Here is a 19,092-nt window from a genome sequence, read left to right on the forward strand (position 1 = left end):
GATGTGATTGAAGTGAATGGAATTCTAATGCAGCAGATGTTGGAGTATTTTTAGTTGCGGTTGAAAGTCATGAGTTCAATGAAATGTAGTTTTCATGCAACAAAATGAATATCGAACAAATTATAAAAGGTTATCAAACAGATATTTTTTTACTTCAAAATAAAAATCCCTAGTTTCCATTATATTTCAAACACCTTTTCTCTTTTATTGATAGAAATTTTGTTTACAAAACCAAATTTGTACATTCAAAAATTTAATTGATAATTTTCTGCGCAATTTTATAATGATAACATGAATTATTTGGAGCACAAATTACTTTTAACACATACATTAACCTACACCTTTTTACTCATACTTAAAATAGCATTCACTGAGCTTTAATGCAGTATATGCAATGTTTTATATAACCAATACAAATCTAATTTGAATCTAATTTGCATTTCGTTTTGATTTTTTGTGTCATCCTCGATAAAATTCACGATATAAAAAGGGTTAAAAATTTACGATTGTAATTGTGGTTAGTGTGACTGTCTAGGACTATTTCATCTATCAAAAGAAATAAAGTGTCATCTAATTTTCATTTTATGTTTTTTTTTTTGGTTTGGTTATCGGATCTGTTGAAAGTTGTTCGAATATAATTTAAGAGTTAATTATTTTTGAAAATTTTATCGTTCTCTTCAATTGAGAAATGGTGCTGTTCCATCAGAATTGCACACATTTTCCTACAACTATTGTAAATATTACAATATTCTTAAACAGATATGCTAAAAATACAAAAAATTTACTTCATAATAACGTACAAATCATTTAAAACATAAAATATGCTAAACAAATGCGGATCATGCAGTGAAATTTTGAAACAATTGTGCGCTAAACGATAGAGAAAATTAATTTTCACAAGGCTGAGAAACATCGATTGAATTAAAATAACGCTGATTGTAGGTCGTTAAACAAATCAGTAACAGAACAATAAAATTAAACATACAGTGATATCCTGCATAACGAGTTTAATCTGTTCCAGTGACTCTCTCTTATATGAAAAACGCGATTTACGAAAAGCCTTTACTAGATAACTTGTATGAAAAGAGAAATAATTATTATTTTTTTGTCATTATTATTCAGCCATTTGCTTGAAAAAGTGGTCAATTATGTTAACTTTATCTGATTTTTCCCAAACGGATCGGTCATAGACATTTCCTACTAGATTTTTTTTCGCAAAATTAATCAGAAACAAAATAAAAATTGAAAATTTATTGTGGTAAATATTATTCATCACAAAAAGGTTTCAACAATTCCCGATAATTTCATCGTCATCGCATCTACATCACAGTTGCACATCATATGTGAAGTCATACGAAGCTCTACTATGTGGCAGCAATTATCAGAACTTGCCTGCTTGAGCGAGCAGATCCAGTAGAAAACTATATCAGAAAATGATATTGGTCGTTATGTGAGATGTTGCTCGTTAAGAGAAATATTGTCTATACAACTAATGCCCTGCAATATCAAGAAACCCTTGAAGCCAGAAGGAAAACGCTAAATATTAACAAATGTGTCTCAAACAAATGGCAAACACCCACACAGGTGAAGCCAAGCTAGTGGAAACTCTCCCACCTGTACCCAAAAATACCTCAACCACAAACGAATCGAGCATTTAAATTCGCCCACTCGATTCCGAAAGCAATGGAAAAGCCAATTCCCATCCCTTCAAATGGCAAATTTTCAACATTCAGCTGCACAGTTTTGGCCGTAAACTATTGTTGTTCCCGCCGCTGAAATGCTAAAATGCTGAGCACAATCCCACACAAAACCGGTGGCAAACAGAGTAAGAAAAAAAGCTGTGCAAATTTATAGGTTGCAAAATCCCGGTAAGACACGGTTCTTGGCACCCGGGCGTTATGATACCTTAGCGGGTATACGACCTTGGCGGCAGGCACACCAAATAAAGCCAGCCAGTATCGCTGATAGGCAACGATGTACGCTTTTCGTATCCGATCGCAGGACAAAGATTAGGGACCGGAATTGAAATTTATGTTTACCACCGTTGGGAGCGGTACGGATGGGTTTGTTCTTATTATTGTTACAGCGGCGGTGGTGAATATTTAATGGAAAAATATTCTTCTAGATATGAAGAGTGAGGAGTATGGAGTAGCACATTTCAGGGTCATTGATCTGGGCGTTTCTTAAGATGATGGCTGATGAATTATGATTGCTATTTAGATTCAAATGGTAAGATGGATCGTTATCGTATTTAAGTGTCGATTTCGACCATTTCGATAAAGCTTTTATTTTGCTCTTATATTTGTACTTCATCATACTCTCATACACATCCCTTTATATCATATTGTCATAACCTATATGTTGAGAGGAAAATACTGCATTTTGCGCTATTAAGCGGCAGTAAAGCTTCAACAATAGCTTCCTTTCTTCGTATCAACAGATATGGCAATCAAAATGGCACATTTCAAAAACAATATTGTCCTCAAACTCCCCCTTCGCAGTGTGTTTAATAATGGTAAAAGCTGCTCCAGAAGAGCTCACTGCATTTATCGACTATAAAAAACCACACCACAAGATTCTTCAGCCTCCGAAATTGAGATGAAAACCGTTGCCTCGGAAACATCAAACGCATATGCTCAAGTGTTTCACACAGATACGAAATATCTGCCAGTCCGTTCGTTTGCTTTTTGTTTCTTCACTTGGCCTTCGTTACCTTGACACTTCCCCATGAAGGAGAAGGGGGGGGGGGATGCCACTGACACAAACACCGGTTAGTGGATGAGCAGTATTTAACATTCCAGCACCAGCAGCCGCCTGACGGAATGGCTGCCCGAGATAGCTCAACGTGTGACAGAAGCTGAGCTATTAGCTTCCAGATACCTCTCTGCTTTTGCCACACCATGACTTCCTTATTCTTAAACCAAACCAAGACCAAGTGAGAAAGAGAGAGACACAGAGAGAGACAGAGAGAGAGAGAGAGAGAGAGAGAGAGAGAGAGAGAGAGAGAGAGAGAGAGAAACACAAGAAGCGCTAGCGTTGAAGATCAACTCACCACACCTCCAGCAGTTCGGAGACGCACATAAATCACTCCCAACGCTGCTGTCATGGTCGGACGTCGTCGCATTGTTAGCCTTCACGTTATCGCCGGTCGTATCCATCCCTTTCGTGCCTGACCCGAGTCTTATGCTAACCACTGCCACACCACTTTACTCATCCACATACACTTAACAGTACGGCAGCGGAGCAGATTTAGTTCCAACCATTTGCCCCGGTCTCGCCACTCCCAAGAGGGATGTGCACCTCGTAAGATTCCTCGTTTCCCAGAGGGCATACACACAGCCACTTCCTTGTACATCCAGCACATCAAGTTAATAAGGTTAACTTTACCGTCGGCTCGAAAATCTCTGGTCTCCATTTCAACGGGGCACAGGCCCTGCCCGCGACAGACTCCAGGGTCCGCTAAAAGATAATCGGACAACTGGCTCGACCTTTTGTGCCGTGTGTTTCGGGCCGATTGTTGCCGTTTGGCTTAAGGCGTACATGAACCAGTGAAATAGAAATTTTCTCTTGGTGCGTTGAGGATACGAGCCCGAATGACTTGCAGGGGTAACCCTTTTCAGAACAATGAGCATGAAAAACGTATCTTTTTCCAAGGTTTATTTTAAAGAAACAAAAACGGGAAAGTCTTTTCGTATTTTCTCGTATGACGAATCACTAAACACTGGTGTGCTTCTTTGCAGTAGTAAAGCTTAACGAAGGTTTTAAAGGAAACTTTGTCTGCACTAGTTGAGCTGCTTTGGCTGAGGTTATTTGTTCAAAGGAAACCCTGACACCGAGCCGCAGTAAATGCCACCTTCTCCTTAGCTCGTACCTTACGCTTGGTGTTTTCTTTTCATCACTCCAATGTGCCACACGTTGTTTCGCTGAACGGCTTATGTTTTGGTGCGGCGAGCAGCAAGCACAAAAGAACCGGAGAAGAAAATGTGTATACTTCTCCAAGCGCAACACGCAGAAAGACAGAGGCGATTCCAGCCGTGCCAAAGGAATTACATTACGCTCGTTGTTTGCGTTGTTCTTTCCATAAGCGCACAGCGCGATATGCAAGGGCTACAACAGTGCTCGAGCGTAGTTGAGATGATAAGCTTTTCTTTCCGTGCGTCTTTCCGTTGCGTTGGTTTTTGTTTCTTTCTTTTTTGCCTTTCAAGCAGCCATTTTGTTCTTACATCTGTGAGGGCGGTTTTGCCATGAAGAGGCCGAATGTTAAACCGTACACCGGCTGCAGAGTGCTCCCGACTGGGGCAAAGCTTTCAAAGTCAACGAACAAACCCACCCAAGGACGCCCAGGGCCAGGGCAATGCGTGGCAGGGAAGAGCATGTATTTCTAGGAAAAAAACTCATCCGTTTTTACTTCCACCTTTCTTTGATCGAAAACACAATGCGAACACAAAGCTTCTAGATAATGCAAGAAACCGGGCCAAGACTCCGCTTCCTTTCTGTTCGGATTGCGTTTCCCATTTCCAACCGGCCGCAACCTGTTGAGCGTGTTCGCCCACCTTCAGTGGAGACGGCAGGGCGTATGCACAGCACCTCCCACGGAAATAGCTTTCTAGCGCTGGCTTCTTGCGGGCGTGTGCGGCTGCACTGGCGAAGGCGTTCGGCTGATAATTACAGAGGCCGTCCTTAAAGTGGCCGACCCCTGGGCAGGGAACAATGGATAATGGACTTCTCGGTGCAATGCTAATTAACTTCCGCGTTGAGCCGAAATGGCCGGGCGCCAGTGCCGCGTGTCATTAGCATTCAGCGGGTTCCGACTGTCCGACAACCCCCTTGGTGGACAGTTTAAGTGAAATTCTGTTTGTTCGTGGATGATTAATTATTCAGCGCATCGGGATGGGGACGCCCAGTGCTTTGTACGATCCGGTATCCTTCCCATGGGACGTTCCTTCTGTTTACAGAGCGATGGAGCTGTTTGGCTAGTTTGCAAGATTCAATCGAACGTTTGATTTCACTATGCCATTTGAAGTCCTTCGGTGAAGCACAGAATTGAACGGAATTGAACTAAACGAGCAACGAGCGTAGGCAAATTAACATAATGATTTTCGTACAAAAATTGCACACCCACTGGAAATGTAATCACTGATCAATTAGGTGAAAAATGGAGGGAAAAAAATAAACCGTCCTTATACGTATACGTGTGTAAATTAGATTGGTGTGCTTCGTGGAATGTGCTAGCACACACGGTTGAAAACACTTCAAAGGGTAATTGGAAGTGATAGGTTTTTGACGTGCGGCAGAACTTCAAACGCATCTGGATGAATGTTGGCTTGCGAGTTTATTTTTGTTTAGCTAGAAAAAGGGAGGTAAAAAAATCAAACGATATAATGAGGTTCTTGGTTGATTTTTTGAAGCTGTATTGCCCTGCTTTCGAAAAACTGACATCGACATGAATGATTTGAAAATTATGCTTTAAATAACTTTTTGCGATTAAACTTTTAGTTTTACCTTTTGGAGCAATTTCGGTAACAAAACATGTAGCTGAAGCATTTTTACATCGAATTACTTTTTTTATATCTTTAGGCTGATTAGCCTTTCAGATAAGAATAAAAGAGAAAGATAATTTTTTGCCGCTTGTCAAAATACTTAAAATCCAAATTATTTAAAAAAAACTTACAAATAAGAAAGCAGTTTATAGATTAGAAAAAATTTCGAATAACAATTCTCCCAATTCCAGAAAACGCCACCCGTTTCTGCAACATCGACGGTACCTGGGACAACTACACCGACTACGATCGCTGCGAGCATCTCGAACAGCCGCCACCGCTGCCCAGCTTCGAGCCGGAAATTGAGCTACCGACGCTGATCTACTTCGTCGGCTACTCGATCAGTCTGGCCGCGCTGGTGCTGGCCGTCGCCGTGCTGGTGTATTTCAAGTGAGTAGCCCAACGGCCATGCCGGGTGGCTGGGAGGTCCCACCACGCGCCCCATTACCGGTGCCGGAAGCGTTACCGTTGTGATTAAAAATTAGTAACTACTCTGCCCGCAGGGATCTGCGCTGCTTGCGGAACACGATACACGTCAACCTGTTCCTTACCTACATCATGTCGTCGAGCCTGTGGATACTGATCCTTTCGCTGCAGGTACGTGTAATTATACGGAGTGCAGAAAATGATTCTCAAAAACATTTAAAGCAAAACAGAGGATGGATCTTTAGAGGAAAACAAAGCAACAAGCACTTCAATATATGCACACTTCCAAGTTTCCTTTTGTAGCGCTATATTTTCATCCTTTTTCTTTCGATTTAACTCGTTTCCCTTCGATTTCTGCTTGTTGGGGTTTATCGAACTGACGCTTGGTTTGTTTTTTTTTCTGATTTTATAGATTACCGTAAAGCTGGAAGTGGCGGGATGCATATTTCTCGTAACGCTTTTTCACTACTTCAGCACAACCAACTTTTTCTGGATGCTGGTGGAAGGTGAGTAAAGTATAGAAGCTTCAGACGGGCTTTCGATAGTTGCTCGCATCAATTTATTCCTGCCATAGTCGATTAAGGTACACCTCATTTCCTATTCCTTCACTTCGATCAAACACTTTGGGTAAACAACTTAATTTTTCTACTAGTTAACAGTAAGGAAGAGCGGTAGCGTAGTTAAAGGCACAGTTTTGGAATGATGCATTGAAAATGGAAATTTATCATCGCTCTGCAGACTTGAACTAAGTACAGTGACATCGAGTTGGAGAGATCGTTCGCGAGGAAGCGTCAAACTGTATCGAGTACGGAGATAAATAGCAGCAACCATCTGCGTTCGACGCTATCCATTACCATGAGCCAAGAGCCTATCCCGTTTTTATGAAAAGGTTAAAGATGAGATCATGCGATACGACCACCACAGCCCCGAGTAGGAAAAACTTTACCCATCACAACCGATACCGCTACAACGATCCATAAAACAAGTATCAACAGCTGCTGCTGGTAACGGTGGCGCGGAAAAAGGAAACAAAAAAACGGCCACCATAAAATCTTTATCCCATCATGTAATCATGGTGCAAGTTCGAGTAACTTTTGCGCGAGAGTGAAGTAGTTATTGCTGTTCCTTTTCCACCCCATTCTTAACCCATTCCGTAGCGCGTATCTGGAATGGTTTTGAAAAATGAGTTTCCATCAGCCCGGGAATACGTTGGCTCGCGGGAACTACTTTCCGTGGCTCCCCTTCCCCGTGACGTGTACACGTACCGGGTAGTTTGCCATCATAATTGACTTTAATTGCTTTTCGATGTTGCCCGGCTGGTGAAATCGGCGGCAGAGAAGAAAGATGGGTGAATTTATTGCACGGATAATTATAATCCGTTTAATTACCGAAAATGGTTACGCCGATGGTTAGCAGTGAGGGAATTTTTTTTGTCTGTTTGCTATCATTTGCTTCGTTGAAATGATGGTAAACTGAAGAAATATTAATTGCATTTGTAATTTAAAATAGCACTCCATGTTGGATGGACAACACTGGATTTTTTAGATAAATTTAATCAATTTAAACTACTTTCATACTTAATGAATCGCTGCTAAACGCATTGCAAACAGTGTAAAATTACTACGTAACTAAAGGTTTTTCTTCCACTTTGCACTTACATTACCATAAATTAGCAACAAATCCCTGGAATTAAGTGTGAAAAATCGATTCAAACAACATCCATACTGTTCACGGCTTTAAAAGCTACTTCACCTGCTAAAGCATACAGTACGGATCGTGTGCATAAATCTTCCACTTTCTAGCTTCGAGTTTGCTACCGTTCTTGCACGACGTCAGCTCACCATGGAAGCTGACTGTTTGCCATTCTAAGCTCAACTCATCGCACAGTTGCACGGGAAGCTGCTGCACCTGGCTCCGTGGGTTGGCTTGCGAGATGCACTTAATTACACTCTCCCACCTCGGCTCACAGTGTCTTATGAATAGTTTAAACATCAATTACCGTATTACCTTCACCCCCTGGGAGTGCATTCCGGCAGGCTTGTCTTTTTGAAAGGGTGTGCTGAGGGTCGGCTAATCTACGTATCATATCATGGGGAAAGGGAGCGAGCGAGAGACAGACGAAAATAACCGTGTAATTAGTTTAAAGCATCTGATTAATATATGCTCCATCAATTAGCTTGCGTTTGTGCACCCGGGAAAGGTAGGAGAGAATAGAGGAAGGCTGGATGAAATTATTCGTACCGGAGCTAGTTTGAGCACACACGAAGGTTGTTAGCTAAATCTTCTCTACGGTAACTAACCTTTCCATTTTCTTTGCTTTGGTTTTTTTCTTCAGGGCTCTACCTTTATATGCTGGTTGTGCAGACGTTTTCCGGTGACACGTTACGCTTTCGGAAGTACGCCATCATTGGGTGGGGTAAGTATTGGGTTTTGGGGGATAATATGGCTGTCATTTTGTATGGTGCTACAGGATGAGGTGAACAGTATTTTATTTTTATCGCAGATATAGTTAAGCAAATTTATAAACTCAACATATTGAAACAATTTATCTATTAAAAATTTATAATTTTTAATTCAACTCCTTTTTGGGAATATTACAAAGTACCATGCGTCTCCATGTAAATAAGCGTCCTAGAAGTTCAAGCCGTTATATGATTATTGTGCTTTTTAATTTATGTATTGTTTTCTTCAAGAAAATTTCATTTACCTTTAATTCCTTCAATAAAATAATTAAAAAAATTAAAAAATAAATTGTTATAATAATTTATTGTAATACTATTAAACATAAAAATTATTGCTTATCACAAAGTACCATGCGTCTCCATACTGAATAAGGTCCTGCAAAGCAAGTAGTTGTTCATACAATATTATTATTAAACACTTTATATTGTGACTTGACCTTTGCAAAATAGCAAATGATGTGCAGAAATAATTGCTAAACATTCAACCTTACTTACCTTGCAATCGGATACCTTTATACCAGTTCGTAGTATGCTCCTTGCACTTGCCTTCATGTGGCTCTAGCGCTTCGAAAAGTATTTGCGTACAAAAGTGAACAAAAACAGTAGCCCTGATTGTTGCTAATTAAAAGCCTATCCCAAAGCAGAGATGGCTCCGGAGCACCAAGCCGAAGACTTCAAACGGATGCCGTACCTGAACCCACGCAACCGGGCTGAAATCCTTTCGCTTGCAGACCAGTACACGGCAAATCGCTATGCTCACCCTTTTACGTACGAAATAATCCATTCAGGGAGGCAAACTGAAACGCCACTCGGGTTTCCATTCCGTTCGTTGTACTGTCTCGAGTGCAACAATTTCACTCGTGACCCACGGGGAGGTATGAAGCGGACCGGGGAAAGAAATGAGATAAATGAAAAGTTTCGTAACGTAATACACACACAGAACGTCTATTTCTACCAACCATGCTGTAACGAATTCTACATACAACTGCTCTACCGCCCCTTGTACCTGGTATAAGTGAGCTGGGAATTTTAATTGCGGACACACGCATTGTTAAACCATTGCTTACCGGTTCCAGCTCGAGAGCTATGGGGTGGGTACACTGATTGGGATGAGTAAACAGATTGAATCAATTGGTAAAAGCGAGCCAGTGTCTGGTTTAGTCAACGTAAATCAGCTCAGTTTAAATTACACAAAATTTAATTGAAACTCAATAGTGCACAGGTCCCTTACAGGTCTAAGTTGTAAAGGAAGCTGGCAAAGTGTTGCTAAGAAATCGATTTAATGATTTTTAACTAAACGAACAGCCCTTCGATGTACCCTTTGATGCGGCTTTTAACCAAATAAGAAGAGACACAAGAAACTCTTCATTACTAAAAAGAAAGAAAATGCAATACTGTTATTTAAGCTCAGTGAAACATATTTATTCAAGACAGATTTTCGTCAAACACAAAACATTCTGCCAGCTAATAGATCTGTTACTTTCCGTTTCCCTCTCACCAGGAGGCCCCCTGATCTTCGTTGGAGCTTGGGCCATCGCAAAGCCTTTCTTTGGCAGTGTCTCGAATTTGGAACATCCTAGTAAAGTAAGCAGCCGTCCGGATATTAGCATCAACTTCATTTCTGACCCTCCCATAATCATATCAATCGTATCTCGCATATCACACTTCCTCCCTTTTTTGCTTTGTAATCCCATTTCCCGCTATGGCCCCACCCCTTTTGTCCGCGCACTCTATGCTCTATTAATAAAAGCACCTTTCGGCCCGAAATTCCAGCTCGAAATAGAATGCTCCTGGATGCGTGAATCTCACATCGATTGGATCATCCAGGGCCCGTCCTGTGCCGTGCTGGTTATCAATCTCATCTTCCTGCTGCGCATCATGTGGGTAAGTGATGCGGAAAGGCATTTCCGGGCAGACGCCCGATGATGATTGATTCTAGTTTTCAATTGCCCGTTCCAAAGTTCAGCAACAACATCACATCAACAACAAAAAACGAATGAAATGTCTTTTTTGAGACGAATCTTTTAACGCTTTCGGTGTGTGTGCTTTTTTCTTTTTTCCATGTTCCCCCATTCGGGGTAGGTGCTGATCACGAAGCTGCGCTCGGCAAACACGGTCGAAACGCGCCAGTACCGGAAAGCCTCGAAAGCGCTGCTCGTGCTGATACCGCTGCTGGGCATAACCTACCTCATCGTCATCTACGGCCCGGTCGAGGGTGTCGGCAGCCACATATTTGCCATCACGCGGGCCATTCTTCTTAGCACGCAGGTGAGAAATTGGGCAGCGATAATCCGAAAGCCGGTGCAAAGGGAGGAATGTTTGAAGGGTATTGGGCCAATTCGGTATCAGGTAAAGGGATCTACTAGCACATTCACTCTGTGAACTGGCGCATTATGTGCACAATTCGAGGGGTAGAGAAACACGTTGCGGATACGGCTTGTTTGGGAAAGGTGAATTTGATTTAATTTTGGAGACAAGGTGTCGAAAAGAATGTACTGAAGGGAATGAAGGGATCGCCGTTTTTTTTAGTTTTCGATTTTTCAGGCACATGTTTCACACTCAGATATTTCAACAAAAATTGAATTTGAGTGGGTTGAACGCAATCTATGATATGAAAAAAGGTGTATAAGGACAATAAGTTTCTTCGCTAGACGAATGCTAAAATGTTTTACTTTGGCATTGTGTTTGCTAATTGATGTTTTAGTTTTTGAAATTGCTATGCAGAAGAAATGCAGTACACTTCCTTTATAATTTGTATTGTTGAAAGTGGAAGTAGTCAGAGCAAAGCATAACGAGCGATAGTTATTTCGATTATCATTCTAATGGCACGGGTCTGACCGCAACAAGCCATCACGAAAGCGTGGCGAATGTGCCGTGCAGCAATGAAGCCAATCATGCAATCGTCTTGTCGTTAGAATAATGGTTCTCTCGACAAGACAAGTAATCGTGAGAAAAAAAAATGGAATAAATTGTATTGATTTTTTACCTTTACAATTTCTAAAAGAGGTGTATTCACCAGCAACTGAGATTATTTAAAGTTGAATGCAATTTTGGTGTAGTGGTTTGAAGTAAAAAAAAATCAATGATACGATTGAATGATATTTTATTTTAACATTCTCTTCCTTCACTTACCAGGGGTTCGTCGTGTCCCTTCTCTACTGCTTCCTAAACTCCGAGGTGCGTCAAACACTGCGCCATCACTTCTATCGCTGGCGGGACGAACGGAACATCCTTTCCGGCAAGGTGAACAATCATCACCGCAGGTAAGGAACAGTCTAAAGTGATAAGCATTAATTTTCTCCCCATGCTCAATGTGTATGTATTTGGGTTTCGTTGTGTGTATGTTTGAACGGAATGCTACACCCTGTTCACAATTATGCATCCTTTTTGATATTCTTTTCTATGTGAGGATTTAATTATTATTATTTTATATTTTACGGGTTTGTACCATTTTGTATCATTGAGTTTAGTTTTTATGTTTGTTTATACGTGTGTGCGTGTGTTTTTGTTTTCTATTTTCTTCATGATTTTCACTCTTCATAACAAATATTATTGTTACACGGAATGCTTCCACGAACCGTAACAAAAAAAAACCCCATAAAACAAACAAACTCCACTGATGCCACTTGAACCCATTTCGCCTCCCTCCTTCGTTCGCCAACCTCGGGCTAACAACATTTGGACTATCGAATGGACCCACCGGCAGACCAACATTCAGCAAGGACAACTCACCCCGCTCGCGGACCGAAAGCACACGGTTGGTATTGGTAAAAGAACGCGCGTCGAGCGTTCCAGCGCAGCACGTTTTTTATTGCCGTTTGCAAGTAGTTGTTGCTTTCATCCATGTTTGTTTGTTTGTTTTTGTTTTCTGGTGTGTGTGTCATTGTTTGGATTTGGTTTTTACACCTTTTTTGCACCTTGCTGTCATTCTTCACTCATCAGATGTCACTCAACATGGCATACAGGATCACTACAACGCTTTTTGCTTTTATTTTTAAATTATAGTATGGTTTACTAACAATAGAATAAAATTTTCTTGAAATAATGTTTGAACTACTTGCTTTTTATATTCATTTTTGTCATGCACCTTAACATATGCTTCATACACAACGCAATCCATATTATTTGTTTGGATTAATTTATTTTGCACAATTGTGCTGCATTTCCACGTTTATACCGATTCAATCCTTACACAAATGCATCTGCTCTATTGCTCGGTCAAGTATCATCAGCAATCAGTGATTTAATTTAAAATGTGTTTGCATCGCTTTATCCCTCCCTCTCTCTCTCTCTCTCTCTCTCTCTCTCTCTCTCTCTCTCTCTCTCTCTCTCTCTGTGTCTGTGTTTTTCATTCCTCATTCAATAACATCCATTTTAACGAAACGCTTCAACCAGGGGCGAATGTTTACCGAACCAACGGTGGTAGCCGTAGGTGAACACACACCTGTTTGAATGTGCGATCGTGTTTTCGTTTCACTGGAAAACATCACTTTGCAACAACATCCTTTTCACTGCACGTGTTTTACCGTTTACTTCTGTTTCGATGGCCAATCATCGTTTTTGAGTTGAGGTTTTGGTTCTTTTTTTCCTCGGTTTATTTACTTATTTTTGCGTACTTTTATTCCACGAATTTCAGTTTAACGACGACCACTTCGGCACCCTTAATTTGATCCCCTCCTCGTGTTCAATTCCTGGTGGAGTATCTGTTTTCTGTTTTAATTAGTCCATTTCCCAGAACAAAGGTACGGTTTTCGTTTTCCTATTTATTGAATTATATGTATTTATTTTAATTAAGTATGTATCGGTTTAGTTTTTGTTCTGTATTCATTCATCTAGGGTTACATTTTCATTTTATAAACAATTATCATTCGCACAACATCAATTTCTAAGCCATACTCACACAAAACCTGTTTCTATAAACCATGATGCGGCCGATCTGATTTTTCACGACATAGCTATCATTTTCACCATCGAAAACACACACGCTCGCCAATCATTAACACTTACAAAGCAATTATACCCTGCGCAAACGTTCGCTGCTGCTTCGGCTGCTGCCAAAGTGTTTGCTAGCGACCTGCACGCGTGCTGAATTTAATTTTGCTTTTCATTGTTGTCGTTAATGCTGTGCCGCCTTCCCACTCAATATCAATCGTCTGTGTGCCGTTTTGCAATACCGGGCCGTAAAATGAAACGCCACGCGCAAATCGCTTCCCCCGTACCAGAACTGTCGAGTACAGCATCGTCACCATGAAGCATTCGTGCGTGCTGAGAGATTAAACGTTGATTGCAAGTCGCGTCGTCTGGACACACATGAGATTCTCTTGTGTGTGTATGTGTGTGTAGGGCTATCAGTTAACTATGGAGAAATGGATGCATTTCAAGCTGCGAAGAGAAAGCAAAACAATTTATCAACGAAGTTAAACACGAGAAAGAGAAAAACCCGTCTCATTTTTTTTATTAGCTGCCACTGAAATTATAATGTATAATTAGTATATTTAGCAGGTTCAGAAACGCATGTCCAGTTAAAAGGAAAAATATACATTTTAAGCAGTGATTAAATCTTTATAAAATAGAGAGAAACATATAAACGAATCTTAAATATGAAATACGAAATAAAACGAAAAATTCAAGCGACCTTATTGTTGAAACCATTACCACCTTTTATATTTACATTGAACGAGCTATAAGCTAGAAGAAATCAGTAAATGGAAGTTTGACATCTTAATAATAGTTAAATACATCTAGTATGTGAAGGTTTTGCTTCTATTCTAACCATATTCCGCATGGCTTAGACGCTTCCACAATTCGCAGTCCCTTGCGTTTTCATTTTCTCTCATTTATCCAACCTCCGTCCCGTATCACCACCTCCATCTCACAGCAAACTGGACACCTCTCGTTATATCATGATAATTAAAGCTGCATTAAATAATTACTACCAGCACACCAAAAAATCACTAATGACCAATTTCTTCCTTTTCCCTTCTTTCTCTCTGTTCCATTCTTCCAAACTTTTTTTTCTTTTCACCCCCATCCAGGTTTTCCCAGTTTTCCCGACCAGAGTCGATGAATTTTCCACCCGTCCCATGAGCGTAAAGCCGTTACGGTATTGATGAAATGTTTCCTGCACTGTTTGCACTAATCGAAAAACAGCAACAGAGCATGCTGTGAGCGACCTGCTGAGATGGGATGAGGAATTGAATGAACGAAAACGATACGCGGTCACTACAGATAATAAAGAAAGAGAGAGAGATATAAAGAGAGAGAAATATATATAGAGAGAGAAAAGTAGAAGAGAAAGAGCTTGGCTAGAAAGAGAAGGGAAAGGTAAACTAATTAAATCAAGGGAAATAAATAATACCGATGAACAGAAAAAAATACACACAGACTCAGTTTCGATGTAAACAATTTGCCATTTCTCTAGATGTAAACAAAGTGTGTATGTGAGTGTGGGTTTGTGAGAATGAGCAAAGGGGGAGAAAGAGCTTGAGGAAAGGAGGTTGGGAGTAAACCACATCAACCTTCGTCTATCGAGGTGATAAAGTTTTTTTTTTTATTTTCACTAGCAAGCAGTTAGCGTTTATCGATGTTGAAAGGGGAAAAACAGCTTTGCTCGAATCCGAGAATCAGCCAGACGGACGTGAAATATGCATTTAAAACAGAGATTAAACTATGTATGAAAGAGAGGCACGTACATATATTAAACTATTTAGTACGACTAGGTATAAAATTGCAAGAGCAGAGCAGAACAATGCCAACAACAACTCTATGTGTCAAACAGCTCTGTGTGTATGTGTGTGTGTCAGGAAATGCACTGGTAACAAACAAACAAACAGGCGTTATATTGTAAGAGATGTCTCTATCTGAAACTGGTTATTCTCGAGGTCATGCCATGAACAGTTTTTGAATGTATTTTTGCTGTAAATAGAAAACCAAATAAATGAAATCTCGATGTACCAAAATAAGGCTTTTTTTTAATCAACTTATATCACAGACGTGTATTAATGAATTGAATTGAATTGGTTGCAAAACGAAGTAAATAATTGTTAAGATAAATAAAAGGATTGTTATTTTTTATCTTATCACCAAAAACTCATAAAATTATCACTTTGTTGGGTGAAGTTGGTATTCATTACGCTACGGTGAGTTTGTAGAAATTTGGTTTTGAACACATTCAATCAAATATTTAATTTGATATTAAGTCCTTAACGATTAACTACAATAAAAATTGTTTAATATTTGTGTTGTTATTTCATTTTGTTTTTTAAAATATGTGGTACAGTTTACGCTCGGTAATCTGCACTTGATTGAGTGTGACTTGATTGCACGTGTGCGGTAATCTGCACTTGATTGAATGACGTTTTGATGTTTTTTTTTAATTTCTTATTTTTGTCTCAACCAATGAGGTAATTATAATATTATAATACATTTTTGTGTTTCACAAAGAAAGCTTATAATAAAAATAAAAAAGAAAGGTATTTTTCTTATGTTCTTCAACTCGAACGACTCAATAACATGCCCGTCATGGGTTTAAGCCTTCAATGCTGCGTGGTAATGCATTATGTCTCGAAAGCCTGTATAGGCCGGCAGGTCTGCGTAGGATGTTACGCCAAAATAAAAGAAGAAGAAGAAGAAGAAGAAGAAGAACTATTTTAGTCCGAATATTGTTGTTTAGGAATGTCGAAAAATTATTTTCTTAAGATAAACTTTGATTGGTCGGATGAACTATTAGATTAAAAATATCTATAGATCATTTTCATTTAACAAACAATACTTGTCTTATTCAGAAAGACCGGTTAAAAAACTCCGTATTGCCATAAACAATACTCTATTAACATAAAAAATTTTATTTTTCGAACTGAAATCCACTTTTAATTAAAAAAAAAAGATATATGTTTGCAGTACCAATGTAGTAAAACCAATCGGTTACTGGAAGTTTGTCCAACGGTAACAATGTAACACAGTTTCTAAAGTCTCCCTCGACAAGACACGGACCAGATGGTTGCACATTTTGTGATCTTTTGCTTCGTGGTTTGCATCGTCAAATCCTTCTTTCACCCTTCAGTATCGGGGAATACATTGCCCCTGCTACCTACTCACCATTTGGAACGACTCCAAAAGTCAACCGTGAATCCCAACCGACCGAAGTACCAACCTGCGAAGTATTCCTATTTCATTCTACCTCCGTGCGTATGTGTGTGTGTGTGTGTGTGTGTGCTTTCCGTGTGCCACGAAAGCTAACATTGCAGACAACACTGGAGATCCAATTTCCACATATTCGCTCCTGCGGGAACCCGGTAAATGCAGCTCGAGAAAGTCCACCGGCAAACATTGTTGCACATCCAGGACGGTTCCACGCTTGCACGGCTCGCAGCGTCTGCTCGGTCGTAAGTCCCAATCTGCTCGGGCGGAAGCGGATGTAAATATTTATGAGAAGATTATAGCGGTGGAAACCGTCAGTCGATGGGGCAGGTCGGTACCAAGTACTTCCCACTGCACCACTGTCCCAAAGTTGAGGGTGCCGGTCAAACGAGCAGCGACCGGAAGCACTGCTCAGTCCACTGCTTCACCACTGCAGGTGCCGTACCCCGGAACAGGGAGCTTTTCTTGCGGTTTGCTTTATGGCGATGCGCTTCCAGCTTCCTGTTCGGTTTCGGTTGATCGTCAATCGGGTGGTTTATGTTTGGCTGTACGATGAAGCGCGCTGCGATGCGCTTTGCTTTGTGGGTAGCGGGTAGCGGTAGGTGCATTTGATAAGCCAGAGAAGCTAGAGCAGCTGTGGCAAGTGAAACGGTTTAATTAAAATTTTGTGACCTCGTCACTCCAACACAGTAAGCTTTTCGGAAGAGAAGGATGCTCTCTATTCTTTCTTGGGGTGGGGTTTCGATACGTAAAGAGGATTATTCAGGTTGAAACAGTGTGTCAAGATTGTGTTAAAATTCGGTGAGCCGTATTGCCGTACGGAGCAACAGATGACGCATTCAATTGAAAGCAAAGGATTTAGTTTACTGAATAAAATATTTAAAATGATTCATTTAAGAAAACGAAGGAAACAATTTTGTTTAAAAAATTTGTGTTTAAGGTAATTCAAGCTTGGTATGTCGTTTGAAACGTCTTAACGCTTTAATGCAGCATTTAAAATCATTTTAATTCCTTCTGTTAGCATGTTGATTGAAACCAATAACAATCAAAGAAAAGGTCAACCATAGAATGATTGTTAAATGTTGCATGGACTACAGTAAATCACTCGACTGTTTTCCATACAGTTCCTTTTTGGATTAAACAGATTCAACGATGGTGCGTTTAGTTGCTTGCCGTATTGTGTTTCTCTGATCTGTCGCTCTCCCTCTCTCGTTCTTGACGGTTCTCATGCACAACACGTGCAGCTGCTTGCAACATAAACAACCATGCACCTCCATCCAGACGCGAAATTTCGAAATTCGAACAGTGCAGTTACGACCAAACGTAAACAAACATTTATTCCCGCCAAACAACACACTTCGAAAATGAGAGCAAGAGAGAGATCTGAAATGTTTATGCTCTCTCTCTATCTCTCTCTCTCTCTCTCTCTCTCTCTCTCTCTCTCTCTTTCGAGAAAAGCAAAATCTACAGGTACAGGGTTTTACAGGACAAAGAAAACTGGCAACGTGTGTAAGTTTGAAAGAAGCAGCAATTGTCATAATAATCATTTTCTCGCATGTCAACTAGTTCCATATTGCAACATTTGCGAAGGCTTTCATTTTCATTATCTGTTTCAAACATCGATTTAGTTGTTCTGTTATCCTGTCTAACCCTGCAAAAACTGAATTTCTCTCTTATTTGCTCTCTAAGTGCTTCATAGTGCAATCTCTCAACACTGCTGTGGCTCTCGCGCCTGCTACGATTCGACGCTCTCCCCTATTTCGAACGCTTCGTGTTTCGTTAGGTTGGCGTTCGTAAGCTTTCGTCAAGTTGCAGATGATCGCGTACCGAAGGGGCAAGGGCCAAATCATGCCGCATGTTACCACATCCAGCTAGTACAACGTCACCCGTGGTTTAATTCGGACGGCAAGTCGGTGCTTCGCTCTCGGAACCGGGCTACAAGTGAATCGTTTGCTTGGAAGCGTTCAATCCCTGTGCCCAACAAGTGTTGCAAGGCGGGCTAGTTGTGTGTGGCAGTGAGTGTGCTATTTTTATTTGTGTTTAATATTAAATTCATGCAACAAAAGCCATCGAATGAGGAAGCAATCTTTTAATTAGCTTGTTGTAAAAGGTAAATCATTGTGCTTTAAATCTGTCTTGTGTCTAATTTTTCGCTAACCAAGTGTTAAGAATAACGTTACCATTCGCGGTGCCGTAGCTCATTTGAGCCTGATTACAAAACAAAGCTGTCGACCCTTCTTAATCCGATTTTCCGTTGCCCAAGTCGTGTGTATGTGTGTGTTTGCGTTCGTCGATGTATTGTCATCCAGTTCTTCGGTGTGAAGAGACGCGAGGGAAATATGTGTGTATCATTGTTATTATTATCGCCAATCCCCGGACCGATCCGTGTCTGTGCGTGTCTGTGTGTACGCGGATGGATAAGGCGTGCCTGATCCAACCACAAGCCGGACGTCGGTTCCGTTTCGGTTCTTCATTTCCGAAATTGAAACAAAAAAAAAGTATACCCCCAAAGCTGGTAAGCGCTT

The 19,092-nt window shown here is 40.5% G+C and overlaps 1 protein-coding gene across 11 annotated transcripts in view; it reads left to right on the forward strand.

The window, feature by feature from the left end:
* Positions 1–15,377, forward strand: part of LOC121593517 (diuretic hormone receptor-like) — a 30,188-nt gene extending 14,811 nt beyond the window's left edge. For 6 of the 11 annotated variants that reach the window (XM_041915896.1, XM_041915899.1, XM_041915900.1 and 3 more), the window contains exons 3-12: positions 5,732–5,930; positions 6,026–6,137; positions 6,379–6,472; positions 8,302–8,382; positions 9,930–10,012; positions 10,202–10,312; positions 10,511–10,696; positions 11,564–11,691; positions 12,135–12,185; positions 13,651–14,457. In XM_041915896.1, coding sequence (XP_041771830.1) covers positions 5,732–5,930; positions 6,026–6,137; positions 6,379–6,472; positions 8,302–8,382; positions 9,930–10,012; positions 10,202–10,312; positions 10,511–10,696; positions 11,564–11,691; positions 12,135–12,185; positions 13,651–13,705 — 1,100 coding nt within the window. In that variant the 3' untranslated portion in view covers positions 13,706–14,457. The other 5 variants (XR_006004791.1, XR_006004792.1, XM_041915902.1 and 2 more) reach the window with 5 other exon arrangements.
* The last annotated feature ends 3,715 nt before the right edge of the window (positions 15,378–19,092 follow it).

The sequence above is a fragment of the Anopheles merus genome, chromosome 2L (assembly GCF_017562075.2).
Source record: "Anopheles merus strain MAF chromosome 2L, AmerM5.1, whole genome shotgun sequence".
NCBI lineage: Eukaryota > Metazoa > Arthropoda > Insecta > Diptera > Culicidae > Anopheles > Anopheles merus.